At 47.6% G+C, this 21,802-nt stretch overlaps 2 protein-coding genes across 8 annotated transcripts in view; one reads left to right on the top strand and one right to left on the bottom strand.

Annotated features, from left to right (window-relative positions):
- Window positions 1-21,802, top strand: part of NLRP3 (NLR family pyrin domain containing 3) — a 31,543-nt gene that overhangs the window by 6,332 nt on the left and 3,409 nt on the right. For all 4 annotated transcript variants that reach the window (XM_017894984.1, XM_017894985.1, XM_017894982.1 and 1 more), the window contains 7 exons: window positions 931-1,050; window positions 1,548-3,297; window positions 6,482-6,652; window positions 10,543-10,713; window positions 12,414-12,584; window positions 20,523-20,693; window positions 21,217-21,387. In XM_017894984.1, coding sequence (XP_017750473.1) covers window positions 931-1,050; window positions 1,548-3,297; window positions 6,482-6,652; window positions 10,543-10,713; window positions 12,414-12,584; window positions 20,523-20,693; window positions 21,217-21,387 — 2,725 coding nt within the window. The remainder of the gene's footprint in view (window positions 1-930; window positions 1,051-1,547; window positions 3,298-6,481; window positions 6,653-10,542; window positions 10,714-12,413; window positions 12,585-20,522; window positions 20,694-21,216; window positions 21,388-21,802) is intronic.
- The window catches only part of OR2B11 (olfactory receptor family 2 subfamily B member 11), an 83,223-nt gene continuing 77,002 nt past the window's right edge, over window positions 15,582-21,802 (bottom strand). For all 4 annotated transcript variants that reach the window (XM_017894988.1, XM_017894990.1, XM_017894992.1 and 1 more), the window contains one exon: window positions 15,582-15,934. In XM_017894988.1, the coding sequence (XP_017750477.1) occupies window positions 15,666-15,934 (269 nt within the window). In that variant the 3' untranslated portion in view covers window positions 15,582-15,665. The remainder of the gene's footprint in view (window positions 15,935-21,802) is intronic.

The raw sequence follows: 21,802 nt of genomic DNA, 5'->3' as shown, positions 1-21,802 counted from the left end.
GAGGCTGCAGTGAGCCGTGATTGTGTCATTGTACTCCAGCCTGGGCAATAGAGTGAGGCCCTGTCTCAAAAAAAAAAAAACGAAAAAAAAAAATCATTTAATGTTCCTCATAGATTCCTGCCCACCTGAAGTTATCTGTCTTATATATTTCCCCTAGTGACTAACTCTTGTTTTACCTAACCTGAATTTCTCCTATAGAATGCCTTCTTAGGATGTGCTATCTAGTGACTGTTTGGATTTGTGATTCTCAACACAGATGCATGTTGGAATCACCTGGGAGCTTTTAGTATGTAATGGTTCCTGGGCCTCACCTCAGAAGGACTGAAAAAAAGAACCTCTGGGAATGGAGTCCTGGAGTCCGTATTTTTAAAGCTTCCTGGGTGATTCTAAAGTCAGCCAGGATTCCCAACCACCAGATTAGGCATGAAACAGACTGGTCATTCTCACTCTTGAAGAACCAGACATCTAGACTTGACAATAGAAGATGTGTGTGAAATGGATCGCAGGGAACTGGGGTCAGGGAAGGGTGACCTTTCTTAGTCCACGGCTGCCCTGGGGATATAGGAGAGCTTGGAGATGCCCTCACAATCAGGCTGCCAGGGTCAGGCAAAAGCAAACGAGGGTAAAAGAAACTTAGCCTGCTTCACATGTTTGCTGATTGATTTCCAGGCCTGAGGAAGAGATTCTGAGACTGGGGACAGTGGGGATGCATGCTTGGCAGGTGGACAGCAGAAGTTGTTTTGAGACTAGGAGTGCAGAAATGCTCCCAACTAGACTTTTGACTGAACGCCTGTCCTCTGCAACTCAGAGCCGTGTTTTGATTTGGGGGATGTTTGGGGTCTCTTCTCTCATGCCAAATATTAGGCCAGGTTTCAGTTGCATCCTCTGTGATAATAGTTCTGGGTTTTGACACCTTTTTTTCCCTTTTAGGTTCAGATAATGCACGTGTTTCTAATTCCACCGTGATATGCCAGGAAGACAGCATTGAAGAGGAGTGGATGGGTTTACTGGAGTACCTTTCGAGAATCTCTATTTGTAAAAAGAAGAAAGGTAAGCACCTGGGGTGGTGCTTCTAGTTGAGCTTTAAGGCCTGGTTCAGGAGGCTCTGCGAAGCTGAGCAGCTGGGTAACTTGGCCACACTATAGGTTCCTGCTCTTTAGGATGCAAAGGCCTGTCTCAGGAAATCCATTGTCAGTTGAAGAAACACATTCATGTTTGTGTGGCTCTTGCAGTCCCAGAGCCAGCAGGGGTGATTAGGCATTTCAAGTTTGATAAGGCGTGGGATGTAGATTATTTAAAGGAATAAGATTGATTCAAAGAATCTTTGGGCTGGTGGCTACACATACAGACAGGCCTTCTGCTCAACTGTGTATCTGAAAAACTTGACAACAGAGATTCTTGGCAGCTTTCCCACCCAGTGGAGAGAAGCTGCACCTTCCATTTCTCTATTCCGGTTGCCACTTGCTTCCGACGACAGGCCCCTGTTGAGAGCGCATCTCAGGTAGATGTGTGTGGCCTTTCCCCCTAACTTCCTGTCTTTGCCGTAGATTACTGTAAGAAGTACAGAAAGTACATGAGAAGCAGATTCCAGTGCATTGAAGACAGGAATGCCCGTCTGGGTGAAAGTGTGAGCCTCAACAAACGCTACACACCACTGCGCCTCATCAAGGAACACCGGAGCCAGCAGGAGAGGGAGCACGAGCTTCTGGCCATCGGCAAGACCAAGACGTGGGAGAGCCCCGTGAGTCCCATTAAGATGGAGTTGCTGTTTGACCCCGATGATGAGCACTCTGAGCCTGTGCACACCGTGGTGTTCCAGGGAGCGGCAGGGATTGGGAAAACAATCCTGGCCAGGAAGATTATGTTGGACTGGGCGTCGGGAACACTCTACCAAGACAGGTTTGACTATCTGTTCTATATCCACTGTCGGGAGGTAAGCCTTGTGACACAGAGGAGCCTGGGGGACCTGATCATGAGCTGCTGCCCTGACCCAAACCCACCCATCCGCAAGATCGTGAGCAAGCCCTCCAGAATCCTCTTCCTCATGGACGGCTTTGACGAGCTGCAGGGTGCCTTTGACGAGCACATAGGACCGCTCTGCACTGACTGGCAGAAGGCCGAGCGGGGAGACATTCTCCTGAGCAGCCTCATCAGAAAGAAGCTCCTTCCCGAGGCCTCTCTGCTCATCACCACGAGACCTGTGGCCCTGGAGAAACTGCAGCACTTGCTGGACCATCCTCGGCATGTGGAGATCCTGGGTTTCTCCGAGGCCAAAAGGAAAGAATACTTCTTCAAGTACTTCTCTGATGAGGCCCAAGCCAGGGCAGCCTTCAGTCTGATTCAGGAGAACGAGGTCCTCTTCACCATGTGCTTCATCCCCCTGGTCTGCTGGATCGTGTGCACTGGACTGAAACAGCAGATGGAGAGTGGCAAGAGCCTTGCCCAGACATCCAAGACCACCACTGCGGTGTATACCTTCTTCCTTTCCAGTTTGCTGCAGCCCCGGGGAGGGAGCCAGGAGCACCGCCTCTGCTCCCACCTCTGGGGGCTCTGCTCTTTGGCTGCAGATGGAATCTGGAACCAGAAAATCCTATTTGAGGAGTCTGACCTCAGGAATCATGGGCTGCAGAAGGCGGATGTGTCTGCTTTCCTGAGGATGAACCTGTTCCAGAAGGAAGTGGACTGCGAGAAGTTCTACAGCTTCATCCACATGACTTTCCAGGAGTTCTTTGCCGCCATGTACTACCTGCTGGAAGAGGAAAAGGAAGGAAGGACCAACGTTCCAGGGAGTCGTTTGAAGCTTCCCAGCCGAGACGTGACAGTCCTTCTGGAAAACTATGGCAAATTCGAAAAGGGGTATTTGATTTTTGTTGTACGTTTCCTCTTTGGCCTGGTAAACCAGGAGAGGACCTGCTACTTGGAGAAGAAATTAAGTTGCAAGATCTCTCAGCAAATCAGGCTGGAGCTGTTGAAATGGATTGAAGTGAAAGCCAAAGCCAAGAAGCTGCAGATCCAGCCCAGCCAGCTGGAATTGTTCTACTGTTTGTACGAGATGCAGGAGGAGGACTTCGTGCAAAGGGCCATGGACTATTTCCCCAAGATTGAGATCAATCTCTCCACCAGAATGGATCACGTGGTTTCTTCCTTTTGCATTGAGAACTGTCATCGGGTGGAGTCACTTTCCCTGGGGTTTCTCCATAACATGCCCAAGGAGGAAGAGGAGGAGGAAAAGGAAGGCCGACACCTTGATATGGTACAGTGTGTCCTTCCAGGCTCTCATGCTGCCTGTTCCCACAGGTGAGGAAACTCGGCTTCCAGCTACTTCCTCCTGCTTCCTTGCCAGCTTCTTCTTGGCGCTTGCCTCCTCTCATCTCTTTTCAACTGTCTTCCAAAACAGTTGCCACGGCTACATAATGCCACCACCATCTGTTTTAGACCCCTTGATGAGCAAAGATTGACGTATGGTAGGTGGATAAATGGGATGAGGCAAAAACAATAAAACAAGGAACAAATGTTTGGGAAATGCCAGTTTAGCACAAGGTAGGATTGCCTGCAAATGTTTGTCAACTGAAACTGCTTGTAAGCTACTTGGAGCGCTAGTGCCTAAGAGTCAGTCAATGTCTGTGGGGCAGAACAATGCCAGAGAGCCTGTGTGCCAGGAGCACAGGGGATAGAGGGCCTCAGAGCGGGAGGCTGGGGGGGGTTTCTTGGAAACGTGCAATCTAAGCCTGCCTTTAAGGAATGGTGGAACCTGGGTGCATAGAGAAGAAATTAAAGGAATTCTGGCACTGAAGACTGGTGTGAGCCAAGTCATGAATACAGTCTGAGAAAAAGTGTGTGCAGGTGACAGTGGAGAGAGACACAGTGTCCTTGGGAAAAATCACGATGAACGTAAGGGAAATACAGCAGAAACGTCGAGACCCTCCGTTGAGGCCCCCATGTTGCTCTGCACTGGGCTGTGGCCAAAAGCCCGTTTTCGGGGCTGTTCACACACTTGCTGGGTGGTTGGAAGCTAGTGGCCAAGTCTGTGCAATGAAGTGGTTGAGTCACCTGACTCCTGAGTCCCTTCTGGGTTTATCATTCAGTGCCTCCTGCAGAAGGACCACCCACAGTGGTTGTAGGAAGGTGGCCACCCTGTAGTGATGTGTGAGTTTAACCTGGATAGAAGATACTAGACATGGGGCACAGTTAAGGGAAACAGGAGGCTCGGCCCTTCCACAGGCAACAGTGAGTTTCAGCTTTCTCGATCCCTTGACATTACCACGACCAGGACCACCTTCGTAGTCGTGGTTTGGCCATGAAGGACTGACTGCCCACGGGACCCAGTGGTGGCGAAGACCCAGGTCCTGGTCACAGGGACTTGAGGTCCGGCTGTGGGACTGTCTGGAAACAAAGGCAGATGTCGGGGGGACGGGGTCACAGACTCTGACAAGGAAACTTGCAGAGTATCCAAAGCACAAGGGGACGGACCTGTTGACCAGTGGGGCGCGGGTATCCCCGCTTAGCCAGCTTCTGGAGGATGGGCAGTGAGAGAGTGAGAGAAGGCGAGGGGCAGCCAGGCTGGGGGTATACAGTGTTTAGAGAGAGGGCAGGCATGGGAAAACAGGGTACGGTTTCAACAGCAGCAAACAGTTCCAAGTGACTGGAAAAAAGACAGTTGTCTTCATCCATCAGGCTGCCATAGCAAAACACTACAGGCTAGTTGGCTTATAAGTGACAGGAATGTTCACTTTACAGTTCTGGAGGCTGGGAAGTCCATGATCCAGGCTCTGGCAATCTGGTGTTTGGTGAGGGCCTGTTTCCTGGTCAATGGTGCCTTCTCACTGTGTCCTCAATGGTGAAGGGGCCAAGGCCGCTCTCTGGAGTCCCTTTCCTAAGGACAGCAGTCCCACTCCTGAGGGCTCCAGCCTCATAACATAATCACACCTCAAAGGCCCCATCTCCTAATACGTCAGGTTGAGGGTGAGGATTTCAGCATATGGATTTTGGGGCACACAAACATTCAGACCGTAGAAATGGGAGAAGAAGAGTAAGACAGAGAGAAAAGTAGGCAGAGCTACTCATTAAGAGTGAGGTGGAGAGGGCAGGGAGACCTTATGAAGATCATACTCCTGTGAGGAAGGCTTGCACACTCTCACTGAAGCCCCGGTGGGAGGCTGAGCACCCTCTAGATGCCTCCTCTGAGGACAGACTCTGACTGGAGCCCTGGTAGGGGGCTCAGCATCCATCTCTCTAGATGGCAGCTGCCTTCCTCTGAGGGCAGGAGCTTGCTTTGTATGTTCCAGTCCCTTCTGAGAACCAGAAGCCTGAGCATCTGTTAGAAATGCAGGATCGCGGGCCCAATCTTAGACCTAGGGAGCTAGACTTTGCATTTGAATGAGAGCTACAGGTGATTCAAAGGTGACTGCCTGTGTGGGTGCAGTAGCTCATGCCTATAATCCTAGGTTTTTGGGAGGCCAAGATGGGGGGATTGCTTGAAGCCAGGAATTCAAGTCCTTCCCGAGCAGCAAAGTGAGAGCACTTCTTTACAGAAAACAAAAGCAAAACGTGACTGCATGTTGGAGTCACCTGGACATTTTAAAAAGATCCATACAGCTGGACACAGTGACTCATGCCTGTAACCTCAGCTACTCGGGAGGCTGAGGCAAGAGGATTGCTTGAGCCCAGGAGTTTAAGGCTACAGTGAGCTGTGATCATGCCACTGCATTCCAACTTGGGTTACACCTAAAAAAAAAGTTTAAAAAATTCGTCTGGTTGCACCTCAGAGATTCTGATTTTATTTCCATGGATGTGGCCTGGGCTTGGGATTTTTTTTTTGAGATGAAGTCTCGCTCTGTTGCCCGGGCTGGAGTGCAGTGGCACGATCTTGGCTCACTGCAACTTCCACCTCACAGGTTCAAGCGATTATCCTGCCTCAGCCTCCCTAGTAGCTGGGATTACAGGCTCGTGCCACCACACCCAATTAATTTTTGTACTTTTAGTAGAGAGAGGATTTCACCATGTTGGCCAGGCTGGTCTTGAATTCCTGACCTCAAGTGATCCACGCACCTCAGACTCCCAAAGTGCTGGGATTACGTGTGTGAGCCACCATGCCCAACCTGGCCTGAGGATTTTTGTGAGCACTCCTGATGCTATTGTGTAGCCCGGAGTGAGGACTGCCCTCTGGTCACCCAGCACAGAACGTTCAGGGCCATGTTGGGACAGTGGACTGGTAAGGGCGAGAGAGAAGGACACTGGGGAGCAGGCTGCAGGGTGCCACAGTCAGCCACAGTCACAGGCTCATGCTGTCCATCCGAGAGGAGGCAGAACTGGTTTTTACCAAGGCTCATCCAGCCCTCTTCATTTCTCTGGGAGTAATTTTTGGTTTCATGACCCATTTCTTAATCCCCGGAAGGCATTTCTCTGAACTGGTGCCCCCAGCTCCAGTTAGTTATTATTCAAGGCTGATTTCTTTTCTCTCTGTCTTCCTTCTCATTCCTAGATTGGTGAACAGCCATCTCACTTCCAGTTTTTGCCGGGGCCTCTTTTCAGTTCTCAGCACCAGCCAGAGTCTAACTGAACTGGACCTCAGTGACAATTCTCTGGGGGACCCAGGGATGAGAGTGTTGTGTGAAACGCTCCAGCATCCTGACTGTAACATTCGGAGATTGTGGTGAGTCCCCGTGCGTGTGACCTGTGTGACTGCAAGTTCATATGAGAGAGAGAGAGAGAGAGAGAGAGAGAGAAACAGACTGGAAAAAGATCTTCAGGACCAGATTGCTGGTGTGGTTTCTTCCTTTTCTTTTCTTTTTTTTTTTTTGAGGCGGAGTTTTGCTCTTATTGCCTAGGCTGGAGTGCGGTGGTGCGATCTTGGCTCACTGCAACCTCTGTCTCCTGGGTTCGAGTGATTCTCCTGCCTCAGCCTCCTGAGTAGCTGGGATTACAAGCACCTGCCACCACACCCAGCTAATCTTTTGTATTTTTAGTAGAGATGGGGTTTCATCATGTTGTCCATGCTGGTCTCGAACTCCTGACCTCAGGTGATCCGCCCGCCTCGGCCTCCCAAAGTGTTGGGATTACAGGTGTGAGCCACAGCTCCTGGCCTGTGGTGTGGTTTCTGCTGTAACAAAGTGCCATAGACTGAATGGCTTCAACAACATAAGTTTATTTTCTTGCAGTTCTGAGGCTGAAAGTCTAAGATCAAAGTGTCAGCAGGGTTGGTTTCTTCTGAGGCCACCCTCCTTAGCTTGTAGATGCCCCTTTCTCCCTGTGTACTGACGTCGTCTTCCCTCTGGGGGAAGAGTGGCCTAGTCTCCTCTTCTTACAGGGACAGTCTTGATGGATTAGGGCTCACACGCATGACCTAATGTTAACCTAGTCACCCCTTTTAAGACCCCATTTCCCAAAACAGCCACATTATGAGGTCTTGAGGATTAGGGTTTCAACACGTAAATTTTGGCGGGGGGGAGGGGGGGCGCAATTCAGCCCAGAACAAGTGAGAAGGCAAAATGGATTGGAGGCCAGCTGGGGAAGTTTTGTGTGGGGAAGAATGAAGGAGGAACTGAAAAAAATGTCATTTCTTGAAAAGACCATGATGCTCAATATATTCCATTTCCTCATGGACCATGTTCATAGATGAGAATTGGAGAATTTGCCATTTACCACAATGGTAACCTCAGCTAAAAACTATGAAAACACTTTTTTTTTTCTTTGAGACAGGGTCTCCCTCTGTTACCCAGGCTGGAGTGTGGTGGTGTGATCACGGCTCACTGCAGCGTCAACCTCCCAGGCTCAAGCAATCCTCCCACATCGGCTCCCCCAAGTAGCTGGGACTACAGGCATGCGCCACCACGCCGGCTAATTTGTGTATTTTTTTGTGGAGATGTGGTCTCATCACGTTGCCCAGCCTGGTCAGAATGCTTTGTATGGGTTGAAATGTTGCAGGGTGCTTGCTCTCGCCTGTTGTCCCAGCTACTCAGGAGGCTGAGGCAGGAGAATCGCGTATACCCAGGAGGCAGAGGTGGCAGTGAGCGGAGATCGCATCATTGCACTCCAGCCTGGGTGACAGAGTGAGATTCCATTTCAAAATAATGATAATAATAATAATAATGATGATAATAATGATGTGCTCGCTCCCTCCCACACCATGACTCAGATCCACACGCCCCAGGCGCTGTGCCTGGGCTGTCTCACTGGCTCTGTTTCGTTTCCTGCTCTGTGGATGCATGCAGGCATCTGCATTTTTGAGGAGCCGCACAGCCAGTGTTAAAGCCTGCCACTCTAGGATATTTTCCTACCTCCCTCTCCGGCTCAGCACACTCACCTTGTCACCAGTCTTACCAATTTTTCCTTCTACCCGAGCTTTTTTCCACTTTTCCTCGTCCTTACCCCACCAGCCCAGGTCCAGCAACCGTCACCACTTGCCTGGACACGCGGTGACCTCCTAGACCATGGGCTCCCCGGGGACAGGGTTTGCGTTTGCTTGTCTTGCCGTCCTCTTTGCCACGCCTGGACAGGCATCTTAGTCCCTGTCGGTGGTCAGAAATGCACACTGAATGAATGTTGGCTCTTTCGTCTTGCTGTGTCTGCCTTTCTCCCTCACCAGACCATTCTCCACACAAAAGTAAGATGGTCATTTAGAAAATTCTGATTTGATTGTGCTGTTCCGTGGCTTGAATGCTTTCTCTCTGCTCTGCTCCTTATTTTTTACTTTATTTATTTATTTTTGTCGATGTAGGGGGCGCAAGCGCAGCGTTGCTTCATGGATATATTATTGCACAGTGGTAGTGTCTGGGCTTTTACTGTAACCCCCCCCCTTTTTTGTTTTTTGAGACGGAGTCTCGCCTTGTCGCACAGGCTGGAGTGCAATGGCGCGATCTCGGCTCACTGCAACATCCACCTCCCGGGTTCAAGCGATTCTTCTGCCTCAGCCCCCCGAGTAGTTGGGATTGCAGGCGTGGGCCACCACGCCCAGCTAATGTTTGTATTTTTAGTAGAGACAAAGTTTCACTATATTGGTTAGGCTGGTCTCAAACTCCTGACCTCGTGATCTGCCCGCCTTGGCCTCCCAAAGTGCTGGGATTACAGGTGTGAGCCACCGCGCCCGGCCTTTGTGTAACTCTTACCCCAAATGGTGAACATTGTACCCAATGAGTAATTTTCCAGCCCTCACCTGGCTCCCACCTCCCACCCTTCTGAGGCTCCAGTGTCTATCATTCCACGCTCTGTGGATGTTACCCTTTGTTTAGCTCCCACTTGTAAGTGAGAGCATGTGGTATTTGACTCTTTGTTTCTGAGGTTTCACTTTGTTTCTGAGGCCTCCAGTTCCATCCATGTGGCTTCGAAGGTGTGACTTCCTTCTTTTCTATGGCTGCGCAGTATTCCATTGTGTGTATAGATCACACTCTCTTGATCTTTGCTCTTCTGATAAAATTTCAAATTGTCGTACCATGGAGACTGGCTCTTTGGGACACTTAACCTTATTTCTCCAACTTCATCCCCAAGTTCTCTCCCCACTGCCATTGCCCCTGTATGATTCTGGAGAGGGAGACACAAACAGGAAAGGGTAGGTGACAATGAGATGTTTTGCAGATAAGTAGAGATCCATTTGTCCATTTGCTTGAAGTTGGTGTAAGGATAGGCACAGAAAGGAAGGTGGTCTAACAGGCTCCAGGACCTATAAGCTATTGCCCTGGAAAGAAACTAGAATGTCGTTCTTGCCCCCACGACAGGGATACATTTTTTGTTGCTGGTGGTGGTGGTGGTGACGGTGGTAGTGATGTGCGTGTGTGTGTTTGTGTGCATGTGTGTAACAGTGAAACCAATAAAGAATCAGAGCTGCAGTGGGGTGCAGAACCCTAGCACTTTGAGAGGCTGAGGTGGGCAGATCATAAGCCCAGGAGTTCAAAACCAGCCTGAGCAAGCTGGTGAGACCTTGTCTTTACAAAATAATAAATAAGTAAATAAATAAATAAATAAAATAGCTAAGCATGGTAGCACATGCCTGTATTTGCAGCCACTTGGGAGGCTGAGGCAGGTGGATCCCTTGAGCACAGGAGTTCTAGGTGGCAGTGAGCTATGATCTCACCATTGCACTCTAGCCTGTGCAACAAAGTGAGACCCTGTCTCTAAAAAAAAAGAAAAGAAAAAGAAAGAGAAAAAGAATCAGAGCTGCTTTTCCTTTCAATATAGATGGATGGCTGGGATGAAATCATCAAGCACAATGGGGTGACAATGTTAGTAAAGACAAGCGCTGAGTGAAGCGCTGGCGAGGGCAGTGCCGACTGCAGGCTCATCAACAGTTAGGAACACGAGGGAAGGCGGTGGGGTGCACAGGCCCACACCTCCCGTTTCACTTACAAGCCAGGAGCGCACCATTCACTTGTCTGGGGGGTGACTGCAATGCACCCGGCACTGTTTATGGCCGGGAGTTCACTGACAGGTGCTCCCTCTGCTGTGACTGGGGAGCCTGGGGGCTGACCTCCCAATGTGCCTTGTGCTGTATTCCAGAGCTCTCTGATCAGATGTGTTCTGACGCTTTCTGCCTCTGTTCTTGGCATGAAGGTTAGGGCGCTGTGGCCTCTCACATGAGTGCTGCTTCGACATCTCCTTGGTCCTCAGCAGCAACCAGAAGCTGGTGGAGCTGGACCTGAGCGACAACACCCTTGGGGACTTCGGGATCAGACTTCTGTGTGTGGGACTGAAGCACCTGTTGTGCAATCTGAAGAAGCTCTGGTGAGTTGAGCCCATTCCCCGAAGGAAGCCCTGCCAACAAGGCGTGTTTCGCACTCTGGCTTCAGTGAGGCCTGGTGGGCTGGAGTTTGAGTGACAGTGGCCTCGGCGGCTCAGGTGGCTGCCTGTGCTTGTCTCTGGGTGTCTGTAGCATTTCGGTCAGTGAGTGTTTGCTGTGGGGAAAGTCACACACTCAACCCTGACAAGGAGCATAAGTAATAAAAAAAGATGACTGCCTGTAGGGTGCCCACTGCCTAGCTGAGGAAAAGAAAAAACCAGTGTAATGCATTGCTTTAGAGGAGTTTTAGAATTTCATGACAAGCGCTGGGTCCTCATGTTGTATAAGAAAAATGGTGCTAAAGCAATGCAGACACTCGATGTTGTACGCAGCCCTTCCCTGAATGCTTCTGGGAGACTTGCATTTTGAAGGAGAGAAAAAAACACTTAAAAATGGAAGGGCCAATTCTCACCCATTAGGATGGCTATTATCAAACAAAAGCAAGAAAACTAGAAAACAACAAGTATTGGCGTGGATACGGAGAAATGGAAGCCATTGTGTATTGCTGGTGGGAAAGTAAATGACGCAGCCAGTGTGGAAGACAGCACGGCAATTCCTAAAACAATATAGAATTACTATTGAAGCCAGCATTTCCACTCCTGGGTATATCCGCAAAAGAGTTCAAAGCAGGAACTCAGCCAGGTGCAGTGGCTCACACCTGTAATCCCAGCATTTTGGGAGGCCGAGGCAGGTGGATCACTTGAGGTCAGGAGTTTGAGACTAGCCTGGCCATCATAGTAAAACCTTGTCTCTACTAAGAATACAAAAAGTAGCCAGGTGTGGTGGCGCATGCCTGCAATCCCAGTTACTCGGGGTGGAGGCAAGAGAATCGTTTGAACCTGGGAGGCGGAGGTTGCAGTGAGTCAAGATCACGCCACTGCATTCCCACCTGGGTGACAGAGGAAGAGTTAAAAAAAAAAAAAAAGAAGGCAGGAACTCAAACATGTTATTTGTACACCCATGTCCATAGCAACACTATTAGCAATAGCCAAAAGGTGGAAATAACCCAAACGTCCTTCAACGGATAAAGGGTGTTGAAAAGTGCTACATATGTACATTCAGCTTTAAAAGGAATTCTAGTACACACTACAACATGGATGAGCCTCAGGGACATGGTGCTAAGTAAGATAAGCTAGGATCCAAAGGGCAAATACTCTGTGATTGTCCTTATAGGAGGTGCCTAGAATAGTCAGATTCATAGAGACAGAAAGAAAGGTGGTTGCAGACAATGGGAGAGCGGGGAATGGGAGGACATTGTTTAGTGGTTATGGAGTTTCAGTTCTGCAAGATGAAAGGAGTTCTGGAGACGGTGGTGATGATAGTTGCACAACAATGTGAATGTGCTTAAGGCCATTAATCGTGCACTTAAAAATGGTTAAAATGGTAAATTTCATTTTACACGTATTTCACCACAATAAAGCTGAATGTAGGGAGCTGGGAAGATGCAGTATTGGTGCGAGCTTGGAGAAGGCTTACTTGTTATTCCGCCAGATGGAAGAGGAAATCAGAAGTGTATGTAGAGCTTGTGTCCACTCCCTTTCCATGTGTAAACTGGAGTAGAGGCAGTGGCAGGTACGGGTGCCTCCTTGTTCGTGGTGGAGCGTGGGTGAGAGACATGACTGACATTCTGCCATCTTTGTGGAAGGCTGGTCAGCTGCTGCCTCACATCAGCGTGTTGTCAGGATCTTGCGTCAGTATTGAGCACCAACTGTTCCCTGACCAGACTCTACGTGGGGGAGAATGCCCTGGGAGACACAGGAGTCGCAATTTTATGTGAAAAAGCCAAGAATCCACAATGCAACCTGCAGAAACTGGGGTAAGTCTTCATGGGTGTCTCAGCAGAAACGTAACTTCTTTTCAGAGGTGAATTATGTGGAGAATGTGGATGGGGGTTACTCTGGTCAGGCAGAGTTGGAGGTAGAGTAAGGAGGTAAAAACATCAGCAATGGTTGGAAGGACTGGATGCATATAATGTATACTACTGCTAAGGAGATAATTTATGCTAATTTATGATTATGGCATTAGAGTTTCTTAGTGTTGGAAGAAACCTTAGAGATGGTGCAGCCCAGTTGCCCATTGAGAGGAAACCTTGCTTCCAAGGCACTCACGTGAATAGTCACCCATTTTACGTGTGCATGCTTGCAAGCATGCAAGTTATCGCACAGTGCGTGCAGCCTCTACACTAGGAAAGAGCTCTTACTCTGCAGCCTCTACACTAGGAGGGAGCTCTTACCCTGCAGCCTCTTTATCCTCAACAGTGTCATGGCTCAGCACCTTCACCTGTGTAGCCATGCTCTCCCAGGTACACAGGCTGGTTTGTTAGTGTCTCTCTTTGAAATGTGGTGCCCAGACCTGATGATACGTGGTGGATGTTTTAGCTCCTGTTGCAGAGAACTATGGTTTCACTGGTGGAGCCTCTGATTTCCTTAAGTTTTTTGGCAGTTACATAAGCCTTTTGGTTCCTGTTGGAATTCTGCAGTAAACAGTAGTAGAGAATACCCACTAATAATCATGCACTTTTCCTGTACCACTTTCCTGTATCACCTGCTCTTTCCTGTTCTTACATGGATTTTCTCAGTTGGCATCAGAAAGATGCTATAAGCTGGGTATCTGTGTCTCCAATTTAAAGAGGAGAAAATGTAACTCAGGGAGCCTCATACCTTTGTCCAAGGACACTCAGAGAGAAGGTTGTGGAACTCAGTGTAGACAAACGTCTGTGACCCCCCCCAGCCACTGCCTTAATTCCCCAGTGCATTGCCTTAGGAGATGCTGCTAACGGGCTCTCTACGGGGCTTCTTCATCTGGCTCTCAGCCTAAGGGTGGGACCTCCAATTTAGCTTTGTTAAACCTCATCTTACCCGTCTTTTGACCCATTGACTAGGCAGTTTCGAATCTTGATTCTGTCAATGATATCTACAAATACAACAAGCAAATTGTATAGATCGTCATTCATTCACATTATTAATATATATACCAGCCAGATCAGCATTCAAGACAAAATAGAGCCGGAAAGGTCTTCCCAAAGGAGTAATCCACTAATCCTTAATTAACAACCAATATCTTGTCACAAAGCTCTGATCCTTCCTTGGGCCTGTCCCATCAGCCCATCCTCAGATGTGACCATGTCTCTTTCTGTGAAGTCTTCCTGCAGTGCCTTCATTTCCTCGCCTTAGGGCGTTACCCTTCCTTAGCAAACTGCCCTAGAGTATTACCCTTCCTTAGCAATTTGACTTCTGCTTCTCTAGGTTTGTTCAACAGACATGACTGGGTCCTTTTATTTTGCAGGCCCTCTGGGGGCTCTGTGGTGGGCACTGACAGTAGCCATGAGTAAAACAGACCACAACCCTGTTTTCACAACCATTATTTTAGGGAAACGATAACAGATAATAGACAAGCTAAACAGTATACAGTGTATATAAGAGCTATAAGAAAAACTAGAGTGATGGCGAGGGGTGCTTCTCTGCTCAGGCTTGGCGAGTGCCTCTCTGAGCAGGTGACATTGGAGAGGTGCTAAGTGAAGTATGGGATGGGCTGTGAAGGAGCCGGAAGAGCCCTCCAGGTAAAGCAGATGGAACCGAAGGGGCCCAGCTATAGGCGCTCAGGTGACTCTCAGTGATCCTGGTTCCAGATTCCAAATGACAAACAAGCCAATTACAAATGTGCCTGTTGCATCTGTAATACACTCTATGTAGTCAATACCCAACCCGGTAGAGCTCCTGTAATAAAGTACCACAAACAGCAGCCTAAACAACAAGAGTTTATTCCACTCAGTTCTGGAGGCCAGAGTCTGAGACTGAGGCATCAGCAGGCTGGGTCCTTGTAGGTCGTACAGGTCCTTCCCAGTCCTTACTTCAGTTGACATCTGCTGCCTTTAATTCACTTCTCTCTTCCTCTTTGGAAGCCTTCTTCTCTCTAATGTTTAGGTCACTGCTCTGTCTTTCCTGCTAATGTTATAGCTTCCCTATAGCTTCCCCCTTCCTGGATCCTGCATTGGCTTCTCTTCCTGTGGTCTGGGGATTTTGCCACTGGTTTAGTTTTGTCGTTTTATTTTTTTTGAAATGGAGTCTTACTCTGTCACCCGGGCTGAAATGTAGTGGCGCGATCTTGGCTCACTGCAACCTCCGCCTCCTAGGTTCCAACAATTCTCCTGCCTCAGCCTCCTGAGTAGCTGAGACTACAGGTGTGCACTGCCATGCCTGGCTACTTTTTGTGTTTTTAGTAGATACGGGATTTCATTGTTTGCTAGGCTGGTCTCAAACTCCTGACCTCAGGTGATCTGCCTGCCTTGGCATCCCGAAGTGCTGGGATTACAGGCGTGAGCCACACACCCTGCCTGGTTTACCTTTTGTTTGTTCGTTTGTTACTAAATGTTTCTGCACTCCCTGAGAATTCTCATATACCTCTCAATTTCAACAACAATAGGTCTTAAACCCAGATGTCATTCACAAACTTTTTATTAGAAAAGTAACACATGCTTGGTGTAAACATATAGTACAAAGTGGAAAGTGAAAACTCCTTCTCAGCTGTCTTCTGAGAGAGCCATTTACAATAGTCTGATGAGCAACCATCCAGACTTTTAAAAATACAATAGATTGTTATATAATCCATCCATCTGTCCATCCATCCATCCATCCATCCATCCGTCCGTCTGTCCATCCATCCATCCATCCATCCATCCATCCATCCATCCATCCATCCATCCAAGGGAGTATCAGAGCTTTGTGAACATATATTGGTTGCTAATTATGGACAAATGGATTTCTTGTATATGCTGATCTGGATGGTATTTATATCAGTAATGTGAATGAAGACCTATGCGATTTTCATGTTGCATTTGTAATACATTGTTACGTAGTATTTTAAATGCCTAGTCTGTTAGAGCTGCTGTAATAAAGTATCACAAACAGAGAAGCTTAAACAACAGAAATTTATTATCCCTCAGTTCTGGAGGCCAGAAGTGTGAGATTAAGATACCAGCAGGCTGGGTCTTTCTGAGGGCTGTGGGGAATCTGTTCGTGCTTTTCTTTGGTGTCTGGTGGAATGTCATCTTGCTGACACATTTTGACATTCCTTGACCTGTCGATGCCTCTCCCACACCATTGCCTTTATGTCTACGTGGCGTCTTCCCTGTGTCTCTGTGCATCTTTCTCCATGTCCCATGTTTCCCTGTGAAAGAACACAAGTCATGTTAGATTAGTAACGACCTCATCTTAACTAATTACATTTTCAGTAACCGTATATCCAAATAATGTCATAATCTGAAGTACTGGGGCCTAGGACTACCACATATAAAGTCTTGGAGGAAACAATTCAATCCATAACACCATATCTATTGAAACTAGAACCATGATATAAATATTTTTCTGTGATATTCTTTTTTCATTTATCATGGATAAATTTCCACACTGATTTGTGTAGATCTATTGATTGGGGCATAATATCCCATAGTGTCCTTTACCATAATTTATTTAGTCAAATAATGCATTTTGGGATAACTGTTCTTTTCCACTATTACAAACAACTCTGCAAAAAGCACATTTTTATATATAGTTTTATGCATGTGTATAAATGTTATATATAGTTTATGCATTTGATTTTGAGATAGATATCTATAAGTGGCATTAATCAGTCAAAACTTTTATGCACTTTATGTGTTAGGTGTAGCCATACATGTGGCTGTGTATTAGGTATAGCCTATGTGTTAGGTATAGCCACATTTTGTTTTTTTTTTTTTTTTTTTTGAGACGGAGTCTCGCTCTGTCGCCCAGGCTGGAGTGCTGTGGCCGGATCTCAGCTCACTGCAAGCTCCGCCTCCCGGGTTCCCGCCATTCTCCTGCCTCAGCCTCCCGAGTAGCTGGGACTACAGGCGCCCGCCACCTCGCCCGGCTAGTGTTTTGTATTTTTTAGTAGAGACGGGGTTTCACCGTGTTAGCCAGGATGGTCTCGATCTCCTGACCTCGTGATCCGCCCGCCTCGGCCTCCCGAAGTGCTGGGATGACAGGCTTGAGCCACCGCGCCCGGCCCCCACATTTTGTTTTTCTTGAACTTTAGGTCCTCATGTCTGGCTGCATATTGTGTGCTGCCTGTCTCAATATTGCTCAAGATCACACATGCTGAGCCTTTGCAACATTGGTTTAATTATCATACCCCACCTCCCACCCCTGTTCTTTGACCTGCGCCTGCCCTCTTCCTCCTGCCTCGTTGAATGGTGAGGCTTTCCAGGAGGCTGCCAAGTGAGTAAACGGAGGACGGTCCTAAAGCTCTGCTTTCAGTTCCCTCTACCGCTCATCGTTACACCAGAGGGAACTTTTTAAAATGCAAATTTGAAAATATTGACCGTTTGTTCAAAAACTTTCAAAAGTTCTTCTCTGTAGTCAGAGTGACATCTTAGCTTGGCACACAAGGCTGTCCCTGATACTGCCCTCTCTCCTACCACACCTTGCACTCCATTTTGAGTCATGTTGAATAAGTTTTGTTTTGCTGTTTTAGAGATGCGGACTTGCTATGTTGCTCAGGCTGAATTTGAACTCCTCGGTTTGTCTACAGCCATACCACCCAGAGCCCCCAATCTCATCTGAACTCCTGGGTTCAAGCAATCCTCCCGTCTCAGATGCCCAAGTAGCTGGGACTATAGGTGGACATCACTGTGCCCAGCTATGAATTAGTTTTGAAACATCTTGGTGGTTCTTTTAATCTTCCTTATCCTTGCATACTCTTTTCCTTTTGCCTGGAGGGTTACCCCCACTTCCCACTTTCTACCATCCATGTAAGAAGCTCCTACTTATTTTTTAATTGCTGTGATCCTCATTTTGTCCATGTAAAAGTAGGGATAAAAATAACATTCCCATCTTGAGGTTGTGATCATTCAATGAGATAACCCTATTTGAAGTCATCATCCATTCAAGCACACAATACTCAAAAAATGTTCAATCTTCTTCCTCAGTTTCCTGCCTTCCTTCCTTCCTCTCTCTCTCTCTCTCTCCCTCTCCCTTTTACTCTCTCTCCCCCTCTCCCTTTCTTTCTTTCTCTCTCTTTCTTTCTTGCCCTTCTTTTTTTAAGATGGGGTTTTTTCTCTGTGGCTCAGGCTGGAGTGCAGTGGTAGGATCGTAGCTCACCGTAGCCTTGAACTCCTGGGCTCAAGCAATCTTCCTGCCTCAGCCTTCTGAGTAGCTCGGACTACAGGTGTGTACCACCATGCCTGGGTAATGTTTAAAATGTTTAAAAATTTTTTTGTAGGGCTATGTTGCCCAGGCTTGTCTCAAACTCCTGGCCTCAAGTGGTCCTCCCACCTTGGCCTCCCAAAGCACTGGGATTCAGTTTTCATTATGAGACATTTTTGTGACATAGGCAGGTAGTTAATAAATAAAAATCCCCAACAAATTAACTTAATACAGTACACGGCAAGATATCTAGCTTGGTAAATGTAGAGTTCAGTTAGGTGGATTGGCTCAAATCAAGATGTTATGTCAATCACATTCCTCTCATCCAAGGATTGGTTGGTGGGATGTGGTTGTTTGATTCTTTAAACACTTTATTATGTGTTCAGTGTAACCATTGCTTAATAGTTACCAGCATTTTCACAATTTGGGTATGACATGTTCTTAACAAAACTACACTGTCTGTTGCCACTTCTATTACTACTACTACTGTGTAGTGCTCCCCAGACATCTGTTGAATAATCCATTCTACTCCTTTTTGGAAATAGTGGTAAAGCCTGCATAACTTTACCTACATAACTTTAAAAATATTTTCTCTTTTCCTCTTTGAAGACCATCCCCATTCTGCTGGAATGTCCCTGGCCTTTGCCAGGAATCCTACACATCCCTTCTGCATGGTCATTAACAACAACCCTCTGACAGAATTCTTACCTGGGGTGAGAGCTTAGTAGAAGCCACTCCAAACTTGCTTTTTTTTTGTCTGTCTCTCTTGGGCTTCATTTCCCCATTAGTCTTGCTTACTGTGTCTTTTCTATTTGATTCTTCCTTAATTGGGAAGCTAGAAACCAGTGGGTGGATAATCGCTTTTTCCTGCTGGTCATCTGCTCACACTTTGCTGTCTGAATAAACTTTTCTGTATTTCTATTTTCCTGCCTCTTAGACACCAAAGAGCTTAAAAAACATGCCATTACCAAGGACTCTGGCAGGAAGGAGGCTACTCCTGGCTTTGTGGAAGGGCTGGAGTATGAGGCTTTCTGTGTACTAGACTACCCTCTGAGCATAGCTCTTATGCTCTTCCTGGGTGATAGAATGGGCTTAATTTGACTCAAGAATAGTACATCAGAACTCTTAATTCCATTGAGATTAATGCATTTCTGGGGTTTTATGCTCTAAGAGGCCCTTTGCTGTGCAGAAGGAAGAGAGAGGTGGACAGAAAGGGCAGTGGGGAGACGATGAGACTAAAACGTGGAAAGTCCAGATCTGGATCCCTCCTTACCACACACCTGCTCTGTGGCCTTGAGAGAAACATGTAATCTTTATAAGCCTTAGATTTCTAATCTGTAAAATGTATGTAATAGTTTTAGCTGCACTCCTTCCTTGCCAGGTTGATATAATAATCAAATAAGACTGGTCTCTGGGTCAGGCACAGTGGTTCACGCCTGTAATCCCAGCACTTTGGGAGGCCAAGGTGGGTGGATTGTCTGAGCCCAGGAGTTTAAGACTGCAGTGAGTTGTGCACTCGGCCTGGGTGACAGAGCAAGAGCCTTTTTCTTTTATTTATTTGTTTTTGAGACAGAGTCTCACTCTGTCACCCAGGCTGAAGTGCATTGGCAATCTCGGCTCACTGCAACCTCTGCCTCCCGGGTTCAAGCAATTCTCCTGCCTCAGCCTCCCCGAGTTGGGATTACAGGTGCCCACCACCCTGACTAATTTTTATATTTTTAGTGGAGACAGGGTTTCACCATGTTGGCCAGGCTGGTCTTGAACTCCTGACCTCGTGATCCACCCTCCCAAAGTGCTGGGCCTCCCAAAGTGCTGGGATTACAGGCATAAGCCACTGCACCTGGCCTTATTTATTTATTTAGGCAGGGTCTCACTCTGTCGCCCAGGCTAGAGTGTGGCAGCCCAATCATGGCTCACTGCAGCCTTGACTTCCTGAACTCAAGTGATCCTCCCACTTCTCCAATGTGGTTGAGGGCTGGTGAAAGGGGCATTTGGGGGAGCAGGAAGGCGGGAGGTGGCAATTGCTAAGGGCCCCACAGTGTTCCTGTCCCAGCCCTAGCTACGGCTTAGAAGGTCACAATGGACGTTCACCTGTTGTCTTTGATGTTTAAATCCGCACCAACTTCCCATGAGGAGGATTTTTTTTCCCTGTCTGTCTTCAAAACAAAACAAAAGCAAAACAAAAACAAAAACAAACAAACAAAAAAACCAGGTGTCTGCAGTGTTACGGCCACTATTAGTCAAGGATAACCACTGGGATGTGTTTCTGGAAGGAGTGGTGCCGAGGAGCAGTCCTGGCTGGAGGAAAGCTGTGTGAGAAGCAGGAGGAGTATGGTGTAACCGGCTCAGTTTGCCTTGGCTCTCTTTCTGTCGGAGTGATCCCGCAAAACATCTGCTGAGGCATCATTTGTGTCTCCTGTGGCAGCCACAGACAGCAGGCCATGCTCTCTCCAGATCATATCCAAGATGCTGGCTTCTGCTCTCTGAGCTAAAGGCTGCAGCTGCTGAGAGAGGACAGGGCACTGGGTCGAAGCAGCTGCACAGTGTTGGGGAAGAGCTGGGCACTGAGGACTCTTCTCCCCGTCCTTCTACAGGTTGGTGAATTCTGGCCTTACGTCAGTCTGTTGTTCAGCTTTGTCCTCGGTACTCAGCACTAATCAGAATCTCACGCACCTTTACCTGCGAGGCAACACTCTCGGAGACAAGGGGATCAAGCTACTCTGTGAGGGACTCTTGCACCCCGACTGCAAGCTTCAGGTGTTGGAGTAAGTCCTTCCGCTTATTACAGCGATGAGAACACATGGTGGCCAAGGGTGGAGGGAAGTTTAGGCAGAGTGGCCACAAGATAATCTGTATCTTAGAAGTGAGGTGTCTTCTTAGAGTTTGCCTTGTTACAGGATCGTGGGACTGGGAGGAGTCCTTCTAGATGATATAAAGGTAGGAACTTGAGTCCTTTCCATCACAGTTTTCTGTACCACAAAACAAGGGCGCAGTATGACACTTATATTTAATGGAAATGTAGGGAAGGGCACAGAATTTGGTAAATCAGTGAACAAACCACTGTTACTAATTTGATCTGTGCAGTGCAGTGGATTTGAAAGAGATGCTCCTATCTGAAAAGGAGAGAGAAGAATAATTACTGGCATACAAGGCTGCTTCAAGCTAGTTAGTCCTGTGCTCTCTTTTTTTTTTTTGTACCTGAAAGAAGACAGACTAAGATGCTAAGATCTTGGGGAGCCGGGGGGATGGTTAAGGGGACATTTTCTTTAAATCACCCCCTTTTTGCAGATTAGACAACTGCAGCCTCACGTCACACTGCTGCTGGGATCTTTCCACACTTCTGACCTCCAGCCAGAGCCTGCGAAAGCTGAGCCTAGGCAACAATGACCTGGGCGACCTGGGGGTCATGATGTTCTGTGAAGTGCTGAAACAGCAGAGCTGCCTCCTGCAGAACCTGGGGTGAGTGTGCTCTGCAGAGATGCCTGTGGCGGGACTCTGAGTTCTCAGGAAATGTTGACTGTTATCAAAATCCAGGATGACTCTGGCTTCATTTGCAGCCACTCAGGATTAGGTTGGGCCTGGGTCAGTTGTGTGGATTTTTAAAAATAGAGAATATGGGGCTTAAACTACACATTCCACTTCACTGAGACCATTAGAACAACCAAGGTTAAGCTGGATTTCATCCATATTCCCTAAAGAAACACAAGTCCTAATGCGATCATGGCCAAGGAGGATTGTGTTCTACACAAGGAACCGTACTTTGTAAAACTCGTCTATGGTTCCTCCGAATTGGAAGGGTCTTTACATAGTGGAGACCTTGTTGTTTTGTTTCTGAGGATTTCTAAATGGGAAAAGAGTGCTCCAGGAACAGCAA

Source organism: Rhinopithecus bieti, unplaced genomic scaffold (genome assembly GCF_001698545.2).
Source record: "Rhinopithecus bieti isolate Rb0 unplaced genomic scaffold, ASM169854v2 scaffold_26106, whole genome shotgun sequence".
Lineage (NCBI taxonomy): Eukaryota > Metazoa > Chordata > Mammalia > Primates > Cercopithecidae > Rhinopithecus > Rhinopithecus bieti.
The sequence above is the reverse complement of the archived record's forward strand: the minus strand, read 5'-3'. Positions and strand labels throughout refer to the sequence as shown.